We start from the raw sequence: 13,560 nt of genomic DNA, 5'->3' as shown, positions 1-13,560 counted from the left end.
AAATCGGTGTAGCATGCATGCCACACAAGAGGGCCTTATCAAGAAGGAGCTGTCTTAGCTGATGGAAGGAGGAGGTAAGGAGAAGGCAAAGAGCGATTGGTAGAGTGTGTTGATGGTGGTGTACGGCTGAGAACTGATGTTGAGACGGCCTGACAGGGTCTGTTTCTGTTCATGCAAGACTGTTATCCAGAGTGACCGTGTTGTCTTCCCTTCCCTCCACAAAGGTTATGCCATTGCCAGCAGTCCACATGACACAATGAATGCGCCACTATTGCGTGAGCCAAAGATGCTCATCAGGTCAGTCTTAAAGTATCTACAACCTTGCGCTCAATCCATGCTACATTCAAGAGTCATTTATGGGTTAATCAGCGGTGGATCTTCGTATTTCCCCTCTTGTTTGTGACCCATAGTAAGGCTGCGGCTGCATTTTAGAAATGACGTGCTTGGTAATCGGGTGTGTTGGGCTGTCAGCTCAGGGTGCATGATCTTGCCAGCATGACTCAAGTCTGCCCGTGAGCTGCTTCCTGTGCCTGTGCATCTACTCCAGTTGCTTGTATGATCTATTTTAGATTCTTTTTGCCCAGGGATGTGTGTGCATCCTCACAGCAGAGAGCCACAGCAATAAGAAAAAAAAAAAAGGAGGGGGAATAGATAATGTTCAAATAATCTACAGGCAATCATGCAAATTACCTAGACATTGTGCACTCGGGGATGCTGTAGCTATGAGTGTAGCCTCACATTGTATTCAGGCACAACAAATTTGGAATTATGCAAACGCAAGAATGAGATCTCTATCAGCCATTTGTGCAGGCTAACATGTAGGTAATAAGTGAGCCAACATGTGTGACATTGCAAGGGCCACTTTTCCCATTTAGCAGTTATTAAAATAATTCATTTATCCAATTGGATTAATTATAACTCCACGGTGTGCCCAGAGTGCACTGTGTTAAACCGTTTTCATTTGTTCATTCCTTTTACGTAACCAAGAGAGGAAAATGGAGAGGACAGTATTCGACATATGTGTGTTTTGACCATGTCAGAAAGCAGCAGAGTCCATCCTGTTACAGCAATAACAGGAGGCAGCGACTGAGAGACCAGTCCTCCATCGCAAGCACAGATGTCATGCTCCTTGTGGCCTTCACACACTGAAGGGGCCAAGCTGAATTTGGCGTGACCCTGATGTGTCATCTTGATTTAGACACTAATTTCATGTTGGCCACCAATGTGGCCTGATATCTGTGTACTCGCATGTGCGTCTGTGTGTGGATCTGCGATTGGTTTTGCAGAAGCAGGCAAATGTGGATCTCCTCTCCATAATCCCACAAGAGCAGGCTTCCTTGGAAGGCATGGAGCAGCAGAAGCAGGGGCATTGTGGTTGGTGGATGGTTGGGTCTAATCTCATGGAGGCAGTGGTCTGTTGGAGGGGCTTTTGAGCAGATTTGAGCCTGAGGGGTGAGAGTAACAACAACCAAAAAAGAAAAAAAAAAAAGATCTTTCTTTTCTAGTTTAAGGATTTACATTATGAATGGTGCTCAACAAATTCAAATTGGCCAAACTGAAGTGGAAGTATACTCATTTACATTTTCATTCAGCCTTTAAGGATTCTATTTATATCTTAAGATTCAACTATGGATATGCTAATCCAACATAATGTTTCCAATACATAAATACATCTACAATGAAATTTCAAAGAAGATCCTTGAAAAGAGGATTCTGGGATCTGGGGCCATGTTGGATAAGGTCAACAATGGATTCTGCTCTCCGCCTGAAAGCAATGTCTTGTTACCTATAGATCCATTTTACATGTAAAGTACATTTTCACATTACTAACAGACACATTGAAGAAATGTTGCATCCATATCAATCTTCCCAGGATAAGGACGCTAATGTCTTTCTTTGATCTCGAGGGACTGGAGAATTTGGGAGTGTCTGTAGAGTGGTTTAATACTGCCATCTGCTGGTTGGGAAAGAGAACCTAATCTCTGATCCAACCACAGGCCTGGTCTCATAAGAATTATCAGTCTTATCATCCCATTTCCATTCTAACATAATAATGTGTGGGCTAAAATGCTTTCTAAGTCAATGCTGAAGTCTGCATCAAACAACCCTCACCCCTGAGTCATCAATCATATTTTCCAATTTTCCACTTTGATAGAAATGGATTTTCCAGCAGGAATTATTTAGTCTTTTGTTACCATGACACCAAACAGTGTCTATGGCCAGCTGAGTCCAAAGGGGTTTCAACTGTAACGTCTGAGGGAAGATGTCAGCTGCTTGTCGAGAACATGGTGACTTAGCTGTAGAATTTATTAAAAAGAACACACACACACACACACACACACACACACACACACACACACACACACACACACACACACACACACACACGTATGTTTGTACTTCTATCTTTGAGAGTACACTCATCATAATGTATTCCCCAGCCTCTTACCCTAATCTTAACCCTCACAACTAAATGCCTAACCCTTATCCTAAACTAAACTTAATTCTAACCATAACCCTAAAACAAAGTCTTGACCCTCAAACAGACCTTTGAAAGTGTGTCTGACAAATAAGGAACAGCCACGTCATCGCTCACACTCACACACACTCACTCACTCACTCACTCACACACACACTCACACTCTCTCACACACACACACACACACACACACACACACACACACACACACACACACACACACACACACACACACACACACACACAGAGAGCAATTAAGTAGAAAAAGAAAGACATTAATACAACTCTTTTGGCTTTTTTTTTTTCACTGGAAACCTAAATGTGTGAATCACAAGCTCAAAATAAGCACAAGTGGGACAAAGACCTAAGGACAGAAGTACTAATAGAGGAGAGAGTGACTCACACTATACCAGTACGATAATGTTCCTGTAGTTTACACTAAAACGTAACAGCTCCTACAGTGTGAAGTTTTCTGTAACTGAGTTTCATCTGCTGTCTTGATTTGTAAGTCCCTACTATGATGGAGGTTTTAGGCTCCAAAAAGCCCTAGAAAGGCCAACAGAAGGTTCTAGACTAAAGCAAAGCAAGATCCACCCTCTTACTACAAACCTTTATCAGCAATCTTTCAATCCCACAGGTGTGTATTAGACACTCAAAGACTAGACTGTGGTTGGAGTATCACTTTAACATCAGTATGCTGGAGACAACTAAGAAACACTTGAAAAACTGGCAGAGAAATTTGTTCTTGGGAGACAGTACTTATTTTATTCTACCTTCAAGAGACGAAAAAGTACTGACCCCAGTCAAGACCAAAAACAAAAACACCTTAACTGAATGGTAACAACAAAACTGGTGACAAGACACTGAAAACACTGCAGAACAAGTATGCTCCAGTGATAAACACAAACATCAGCCAATGTTCCACATAAAGATGATTTAGGATAGTATTCAGCATAATTATACTTGACATGTAGGCCTACCATAAAAGGCCATTTGCCCGGTCCTTGTCCCTCTAAGCCAACGTGGTCTGGCTAATGCGTTGATAAATCACTTCATTTTGTAGCAATGGCAGTGAGTGTCGGATGAAAACAGAGAATGTGCAATGATTTCTTATTGCTTGGTTCAAAAAGGAGTGCTCTAATCAGTGTAGCCACCTCATTATTGACTCAAACACTCAGCAACACTGAAGTTGCATTAATAAAGAAATCCTCAGTGTTTTACAGTTTACCAATAAAACAGTACTATTACATGATCTGTGAGATAAAGAAGAGCCTGCTCTGCACAATTCAGAAAAGACAGTCTTTCTCAAAGCTGTTGAGTTTCCAGAGGGCCTTTCTACACATTTTACCACTGGATGCATGTTGGGTGCACACAAATGTTTTTGCATTAATCTGAATGAACCCTGTGGAGCAATACACTGCAGACTGCTGTTTACCTATACAGCAATATCATTTTGGGATTTTTTTGGGTCACTGCCCACAAGGAAAGCTGAAATACTGTCATCCCGCTGCCTAGCATTCATACCCCATTCTAACCTATACCAACTACCATGTAGCTGGGCTTCAGCTAAAATGCAGGCCACAAGGCTTAGTCTTTAACTGGCGAAGATGGTTTTGTTAAATTATGCAGTCCGATTGTCTGTAGCTTGTTACTGCGTTACAATAAACCAATACCATATTAAGTATCTAGCTTACTGTTATGACTGTAGTATGTCACATTTTATCTGGTAAAAAGGATGACAAGAAATATACAAAGGATGGCGTTTGTATGTTTATTTGGAAGAAATTAAAGTACAAACAGTGGCATTTTCTTCCAGAGAAATAAGGATAAAAGTGAACATATGTTTTCCATGTGGATTACACCTGGAGCAGGTCCTTTCTGCTAACAGTCTTTGAGATACAGGTAGTCTAAACATAGCAATTAAATAACAATAGACTAATACCCCAAACATATTACTAAAAAAAAAAAAAAAAAAATCTACTTGTGTCAAACAAGCAGATCCCATGATAATCCCTAAATTCCACTATGGTACACACAGACACAAATTCTTTAAACTGTTAGTGTAGAAGTCTTTCTGACACTGCACCAAAAAAGTCTTTGATCAAAAGACTGTCGTGTTCCTGCACCTTTTTATCATCAGATAACTGTGGGAAAATAATCAACTTTTAGAAAGATAAAACGCATGGTTAGAAGATAATGAACATCCATGCTACACGAGTACACTACTCTGAATAGAAAACAAAATATCTATGATCATTCCGCGCGGCGCAATGATGGTCTTGCATGAGTAAAACAAAATATAAAGACAGGATAGTGTATGTAACAATTTTTAAAAATGTAGAATATTAATACAAATGTATATGTTTTCACAGACAGTTAATTGACATAGAAAAAATTCTGAATTTCAAATACCATATCTTAATCAGTGTTGACAAATAGGTTATGCTACTATGAATAGAGAATTTCAGAAGGGTGAGAAATTAATTAAAAAAAAAAACAAAACTCAACTGCATTAAAAAAAAAACAAAAAAAAAAAACCTTGTGGCTCACTTAAACCCTTTCTCCATGATAAGGAAGATTTTTGCAGCTCACACCATGACATCATTTAAATCAAAAAAGACCAACATACTTGTAACAGTGTTTGCTAAACACAACTGAAGTGACTGATACGTGTCAGGCAGTCATGGTGGAATGTTGATGACTAGTGGTGAATTAAGGACACCCATATTGCATCTGCATTAAAATCTTAGTTTTAAGAGAAATTGATTTTGCCATTGAAGCAACGGAGACATCCTCTTTTGTTCTCAACAAATCAAAGTAAGAATTCCTTTGTTACTACATTTTGCCAAAAGTCAACATGAAAGTATGACCATGTTGAGAATAAATAAAGCCACTAACAGACTGTGCTGCAGAAGGTCAGATTTAGCTGTCTTCAGTCATGTATAAAGCATCCCGCTCCACAGAATAACAAAGCAGTGTAGCCTATTAAACTGCATTCAGACAACCTTGCCAGAGGCTGTGATTTGTAGATGGATGCTGAGATATAAAACTACATATAGTAATGAAAACCAGATACAAAAAATATATTGAGTACAACTGTACCAGCAGTGAGTATTTCTAAAATGTTACAGATAAAAAATAAATTCTGAGTAAATATATAGTATAGAATAAGGATTGTAATAGAAACCAGCTATTTGAAACATGCGTTCTAGTTAAAGATATGTACTATGATTGATATTAGTTTACTAAGTAATCAGCCACAGTGAGCATATAGACAGGAAACTAAAATTATTTAGTTAACAGTGGATAAGTCCAGTTTAGGATCATAAAAAAGACTGATTAGTCTGGTGTCTTCAGAAAGTAGGGGGACCAGTGCCTTAATTGCATTATCACAATTTCAAAACTAGACGTATTCTCAAACACATTAGCTCCAAATGAAACAGGTAACCTGCTACCTAAATGGTCAGAAACGTAATCGTGCAAATGAGACCTGGTTTTCCTTTTCAAGTAATATAGATTCAAAAGCAGTGTGATTTTAGAATGAAAACAATGAAGACCAGATCTATGGCTTATATGTTAATGGAAAAGGCTGGGAATTTCTTTGGCAATCAAGGCAAGTGAAAGGCAGGTAAAACAGAACATGAGTTAATAACCGACCATTTTGTGAATCTCATTATCGCTGCAAAATAAAATCTATGATTGTACAATTTCCACAACCAACATTGTCAATCCAACTATGCAATAATCATTTTCTCTGCTTCACTTGAGAGACGTTCCCAATTTTAGAGTACAAATCTGAGCTGAGTGTTCTAATATAAGGTCAACCTCAATGTCCATTAGTGAACAGCCTGGGAGAGAACCATTGTCTTAAATTGTTCTTGGCTAAGGGAAGTTGATGCCCGGCAAGAAGCAAACACTAAAAAGGTGATTGTAATGTTTACTCCCCTTTGCTTCATGGATCTGCATCTGGGGTCTGATGACCCCCACCCTTGGCCTTGATTTGGAGCCAGGCATCTCCCAGAGCCTTCGCAAAGTGGTCATCCACTGAACCTGTGATGGACACTGAGTTGGACACAGGCTCCGCTTCTTTGTAGTTTTTTCCAAGGCTGCGACGGAAGTGCTCCTCAATCACGGGGTCGCATACTGTGTTAGCTAAAATAAAATTGTGTGTGGAGGAAGGAGAGCAAAGACCTGTTTATTACCAAGAATGTAATATAGAATATGAATGGAATCAATAAAAAGAAAAGCAGTTTTCAAATTGGTGCCAAAAACAAAAAACATCCAGTGAGCGGCAGTTCTGCAAACGTTAACACTTCGTTGATATGGGAGGTCAGAGGAGAAAGGCCAGACTGGTTGGAGCTGACAAAAAGGGTACAGTAACTCAGATAACCACTCTTTAGAACAGTGGTGAGCAGAAAAGCGTCTCAGAATGCACAACACATCGAACCTTGAGGAGGATGAACTACAACAGGTAAAGACCGCGTCGGGTGTCACTCCTGTCAGCTAAGAACAGAGGTATGAGGCTGCAGTGGGCACAGGCCCCACAAGAAGGATTTTCTCTAGACACTTTGGGCCCCTTAATACCAATCAATCATTTTTGAATGCCACAGTCTATCTGAGCATTGTTGCTGACCATGTGCATCCCTTAACATCTACAATTCACAATTCAAATCCATCTTCTAATGGATAATTCCAGCATGATAATGCACCATGTCATAGGGCAAACGTCGTCTCAAACTTGTTATATGAACGTGACAGTGAGTTCAGTGTACTTCAGTGGCTTCTTAAGTCCAGTGGAACACCTTTGGGATTTGGGTGGAACAGGAGATTGGCAACATGAATGTGAGGCAGAAAAATCTGCAGAAATTATGTAATGCAATCATCTAAACATGGACCAGAATCTCAAAGGAATCTTTCCAACATCTTGTGGAATCCATGTCACGAAGAGCTGATGCTTTTTTGAGAGCAAAGGGAGGCCCTAACCAGTATTATTATGGTGTTCCTAATAAAGTGCTCTGTGAGCGTAACAAAGAATTGTTATCAATGAGCATTAAATTTAAAGTTTGTCATGCACACAAGTGTCATAGTGAATGCAGTACATTTCTTTCCATTTGTTTTTTTTACATTAACCTGACAATATTATAGAAAGAGGAAATATATATTGTTTTTGGCTGCATTGTGTGTGTTGTAATGACAGGCTTACCATTGGTCTTCCTCTGATCAACAGGTGGGCTGGGAGAGCAGCCATTCATGTGGCAGTGAGAGAGGTTACAATTGCGGTTGCTTGTTGGGGCACAGGTAATAACTGAGGGACGATTCTATAGGTTGGAAAAAAACAAAAAACATATAATTAACTAACACAGATGAACAGTGCTATGCGAGGGTTTGAACAACCATACAATCTAAAGATTTCCTCCATAGAGAACTGATATATAAAATACACCGAAAAGACTTAAAATTACATCTACTGCTTCTCCCTAAATAAAAATTCTACAATCTGTGAGCTTTCTCCTGAAGACAGCCATATACATTAATCTGTATAGTGAAAGACAAACATCCAAGGAAAGTAACCCTAACAGAAATACTATTTTGAATGGAGAAAACCTTTAAATGTCTGAACAATTGATTGTGCTACATAATGACACTTTTACTACAATACTCGATGGAGTATTTTCTTTTACACTAAAAAATTTTCTAAATGTGTTTATTTTTTGGAAGTAAACAACACTTAAATGAAATTAGTGTGTGTGAAGATACATACAGTTAGGTGCATAAGTATTTGGACATTGACACAATTTTGTCTCGCTACCCTCTACCACAATGGATTTCAAACAAACACATTGAGACGTAATTTAAGTGCTGACTTTCAGTTTAAATTAAGAGATTAAAAACAGAAATATTGCATTAACCATAGAAATTACAGCCTTTTTTTATATATAGTCCCTAATTTTCAGACGCTTAAAATTAATTGAGCAATTGATTGACAATCAATTTCATGGCCAGGTGTGGCCTGTTCCCTCCTTATTTCATGACAAATTAAACATAAAAGTTCTGGAGGTGATTCCAGGTGAATTTGCATTTAGTAGCTGTTTGTGGGAACTCTCAATATGCAGTCCAAAGAGGTATCAACACAAATGAAGGAGGTCACCATTAGGCTGAAAAAACAAAACGGACCAATCAGACAGATGGCAGAAACATTAGGAAAGAGAAAAAGAAAAAAAAAAGGAATGCACTTGGTCAGCAACACCAAAAGGCCTGGAATACCACTGAAGACAACTAAAGTGGATGATCGCAGAATTCTTTCCTTGGTGAAGAAAAACCCTTCACAACATCCAGCCAAGTCAAGAAAACTCTCGAGGAGGCAGGCGTATCACTGTCAAAGTCTACAATCAAGAGACGCCTTCATGACTGTAAATACAGAGGGTTTACCACAAGGTGTGAAACCACTCGTAACACTCAAGAACAGAAAGGCCAGATCGGACTTTGCCAGAAAACATCTAAAAAAAGCCTGCCCAGTTCTGGAACAAGATTCTTTGGACAGATGAAACCAAGATTAACTTGTACCAGAATGATGGGAAGAGAAGAGTATGTAGAAGGAAAGGAACGGCTCATGATCCAAAGCATACCCAATCATCTATCAAACATGGTGGAGGTGGTATTACAGTATGGGCATGTATGGCTGCCAATGGAACTGGGTCACTGGTGTTTATTGATGACATGAAGTAGCTGCTGATAGTAGTAGAAGGATGAATTCTGAAGTATATAGTGCTATACTCTCTGATCAGATTCAGCCAAATGGTGCAAAGCTGCTAGGACAGTGCTTCACAGTACAAATGGATAATGACCCAAAACATATTGCGAAATCAACCCAAGAGCTTCCAAAGGCAAAGAAATGGAATATTCTTCAATGGCCAACTCAGTCACCCGACCTCAACCCCACAGAGCATCCTTTTCAGTCCCTGAAGATAAAACTGAGGGGAGAAAGACCCAAAAACAAGCAGCAACTGAAAGCAGCTGCTGTAAAGGACTTTCAAAACATCTCAAGGGAGGACATTCAGCATTTGGTGATGTCCATGGGTTCCAGACTTCAGGAATTCATTGATTGCAAAGGATTTCAATCCAAGTATTAAAAATAATTCTTATATTTAGAATTATGTTGGTTTGTCCAAGTACTTTTGAGCCTCTGAAAATGAGGGACTATATATAAAAATGGCTGTAATTCCTAAACAGTTAATGCGATATTTTTGTTAAACCCCTTGAATTAAAGCTGAAAGTTTACATTTAAATCAGACGTTGATGGCTTTGTTTCAAATCCATTGTGGTGGTGTACAGAGACAAAATTATGAAGATTGAGTGTCCAAATACTTATGCACCTAACTCTATATACCCCTGTCTCATCTGAGGATAATTTTGCCATTAAATCTGAGCTGGCTATCATGTGTCGCAAATTTTTCTCAAATATATTTGGTCTCATTGAATCACCATCTTGACCTTACCACTAAGCTGTAATTAAAAAACAAATAAACAAACAAACAAAATTGTGAAACAAAACAGTACCTAATAGACCGTGCAGTCACAAATTTTGGACAGCAAGCAGACATTCACAAAGGGGTCCTCTCAGATTTTCGCAGATATGCCATGCGGATGCAGCAAGCATGAATCAGGCTTTAATTTATCCAAGTGATTAAACACAAAAATAATGTCTTCATTAATTTTATTACCAACACCCTATTTAAGGTCTAGTGCTTGGATTTTGTCACTAAGATCATCAGATGTACCCTCCATATGTGTTACAAGTTGACAAACCTGCTGCCGCTCTACAGTCCCACCCATGACAGCCCTCTCTCTGCCCCCGACTCCAATGTCGTAGCTGCTTTTGGTCAGAGGCAGAGGCTGGTCTACATCATAGCCAGAAATGGAGGCATACAGTTGGGTCCCATGGAGACCGTTAGAGGAGGAAGTAATGTGCTCCACAGGACTGTGACTCCAGTGCTCATTACGGTTGTCTCCAGCAGAGGGACGGGCCCTAAATAAATAAATAAATAAATAAATAAATAAATAAAACATTTTAAAAAGCTCAAATTAAAGATATACCACCAACAGCTTCAACTGTTCATAGACAATGCATATATCAGGGGTATCATCTCATGTCTATAAAAAAAATTCCAGCACATAGCAGGGACTGGGGTTTAGTCCTGTCTTTCTTTATGTGCAGCATTTACGTCCTTGTAAGCATCTCTCTGAATTACTTTAAGAAAAAAAAAAATTAAAACATGCTCACACAGTAGTTCTCTTCAATAACAGAACACATAATATCCCATACAATATTCCTATAATTACCAAGGTTGGCACAGAATAATAATTAATGCTTTAAACTTTTAAAAGGCACCTACAGCTGCGTGGCAAACAATCTGCTCATTTTGGTCATGTGGTCATCATCACAGTTGATTCGGTCGTCCATTTGTTCTTCACCATACTTTCGTTTGCTTGGACAGTGTGGAGGAGGCCCAGTTAAGTTGGACATAGCAGTGGGCAGGGAAGGTGTCCTGGACTCATCTATGGGAAAGGAATCAGCGGTGCAAATAATCTAATTAAATATAGATTAAATCTAATTACAAATATATAACTCCAAATTGAACAGAAACTACCATGGCATAATACATCTGTATTTAGTTGCATCATGACCTTTTAACAGGTGTTTTTTTTGAGACCTCAACTCCTACTGGTAGGTTTGTAAACAGTTTCTCTAAGATGTCTGAAAAATATAACTTGGCCAGTTGTACCGTTTCAGTAAACCAATGTGTTGGTCTATACAAAGCAAAGTATAAAACTGTTCAGTTAAATACATTTTACTAAGCGCCCATTTATATTTGTATAGCACCTTTCATACAGGTTAGTACAGTTCAAAGAGCTTTACTGGTGACTGACGTGCTGCTAATAAGACAGTTAAAAAAGTATTTGAGGTTAATGGACACAAGCAAAATAATGATAAAAATATAATAAATACAACCAGTATACATGTGGTCTCACTAAGGAAAATTTGGGGCTGTGGTGGTTAAATTTCTAAAATATATTCTATTCTACTAGTTCTAAATAATTTTTTTTTGCTGCAATCTTGTGCGAGATGTGCCAGGTGATGAGAAGTCATGCCATCTTAAAAGTTAGAGAGAAAACTGTGATCCACTTTACCCTTCTGACATCCTCAATATGGAACGATGATAGCTTTTTTTTGTGTTCAGAGATGGAATTCATTTCTGAAGGCAACTTTGATCTGAAAGGTCAATTGAGCAATGGACAGGGGACTTCTGGAGTAAAATAACTTCATTACGTGGAAATCATGGTTACAGAAGCAACTAAATACACCGATCCCGTCAAGACATTTCCCTAGCAATACCATATTCACTTTATTCTAAATATTTCTTTGGATATATGGCTCTCCCATAGGCACAAAGAGTGAAAACAGTATTAAGTTTGAACCCACTACATCAAATGAGGCAACATTTTTAGTGTTTGCTGTTATTGTTCTGGACTTTATACAAAGCTTTTTAGTGGGTTCTTGTAAGGTCAGGGTAGGGTCTGTGTCCAGCTTCCAAACATACTAAACAAAGGAGTTTAGAATTGTGTTTTGAAGAAAGAACGGCTAATATGTCATGTATTGTGACCACAAGGCTATTCTTCACTCAAAAGGTGAAACAAACAAACAAACAAACAAACAAACAAACACACACACACACACACACCTACACATACACACACACCCGAATGTCCACGTTATCCCCAGTCAACAGTTTAAGTTAATCAACTTTTCCTAACTATCTTGCATCAAAATGTACGCAAAAAAATGTGTTGGCTTGACTCTAGCCGTAGGGTAGTAAATAAAATTTAACTTCAGTCGCAAACCAAAGAAACTTGGTTTGTCGGCAATAAAGGAAATTGCAACTTATTATTTCAACAGAGAAGATAAATACACATTGTAAAGACATATTTCAACAAGTACACAATGGCAAACTAACCTTCGTAGTGCAGTCTCCCGATGTTATTGTTCATCTTGTCCAGGAACTGAGAGTTCAACAGGTCCATTCTAATGAATAGCATTTACACGAACAGGCTAATTGCTAACATCGATGTTAGCAAGATATACCAGCGAAGAGAACAAACAAGCTTCTATCCGGAAGAAGCTGAAATTGGGAAAATCAGATAGCAAACGAAAATTTGAATATACCTAACTTTGGAACAGTTTCATGGAAATGGATAGCGTTCTCTTGACTTGAACGGATAGCTGGTTAACGACGCCTGATGCTGACGTTAACGATTCAAAGGCTAGCAGCTGCGCTAGCTAAACAAATGCGATCAACTAACCACTAGACTAGCTTTAACCAGCTAGATTTTACTTCCACGAGTCAGATAAGAAAATTATATTCGCTGAGGTTGAAATAATAAATATTATTAGTATAAACAGTTATACACGCATTGTTACAGTAGTTATCTTAACTAAATGTTCTGTTATTTGCAGAAGCTAGCATACTAGCTACGTGGCTAACTTTAGCTACTTTGTCTTTTGCACAAGCTAACGTTAGCCATTACCAGCTTTTCATCAACTTTGGATTAAGTTAACGTTATCTTAAAATTTAGCGAATAAACGTTGAACTAACCTACACTTCAGTGGCAACTTACAGTTAGGTTACGTTCAGTGACTTTATGTCCAACAACAAAGCTCCACAGTAGCGTAACGTTAACATTCAATGTTACTCACTTCATCGACAAAAGTTAGCTTAACAGCCACAACAACACCATGGCTAGCCCAGCTTTACTGCCTTCACGCACTTTCCCACCGCACCAGTCCTCAAACAAAAGAGTGGAGAGCGGCCCTAGTGGAGAAGAGGCGAATAGGAGCGAAGTTACCGTGTTCAGGGATGGTATATATTAGATTACACCACCCTATAAATCACACAGATGTTTAATTTGTCTGTTGACCTTCTGTGATGATGTTCAGTGTGTTTTCGCATTGTCTACGCTGCAACTTTGTCGCCCTCATAGCCAGGCAGGTCGAACATAAAGGAATTCACTTATATTTATGTACA

The 13,560-nt window shown here is 38.8% G+C and overlaps 1 protein-coding gene across 5 annotated transcripts; it reads right to left on the bottom strand.

Annotated features, from left to right (window-relative positions):
* Positions 1-6,048: 6,048 nt before the first annotated feature.
* Positions 6,049-13,348, bottom strand: vgll4a (vestigial-like family member 4a). Of its 5 annotated transcripts, none has more exons than XM_040153211.1 (6): positions 13,154-13,348; positions 12,493-12,657; positions 10,873-11,035; positions 10,286-10,505; positions 7,683-7,797; positions 6,049-6,631 (listed from the first exon to the last, which is right to left on the bottom strand). In XM_040153211.1, exons 2-6 carry the CDS (start codon positions 12,572-12,574, stop codon positions 6,432-6,434), a joined length of 780 nt encoding a protein of 259 aa, XP_040009145.1. In that variant the 5' UTR covers positions 12,575-12,657; positions 13,154-13,348; the 3' UTR covers positions 6,049-6,431. The 5 variants fall into 5 exon arrangements, with proteins under 5 accessions (XP_040009145.1, XP_040009147.1, XP_040009144.1 ...); XM_040153213.1 differs by having other exon boundaries at positions 12,493-12,538; XM_040153210.1 differs by having other exon boundaries at positions 13,233-13,348.
* Between the last annotated feature and the right edge of the window lie 212 nt (positions 13,349-13,560).

Source organism: Xiphias gladius, chromosome 18, assembly GCF_016859285.1.
Source record: "Xiphias gladius isolate SHS-SW01 ecotype Sanya breed wild chromosome 18, ASM1685928v1, whole genome shotgun sequence".
NCBI classification, from domain to species: domain Eukaryota; kingdom Metazoa; phylum Chordata; class Actinopteri; order Istiophoriformes; family Xiphiidae; genus Xiphias; species Xiphias gladius.
Note: the sequence above shows the minus strand (reverse complement) of the source record. Positions and strands in the feature narration are given on the sequence as shown.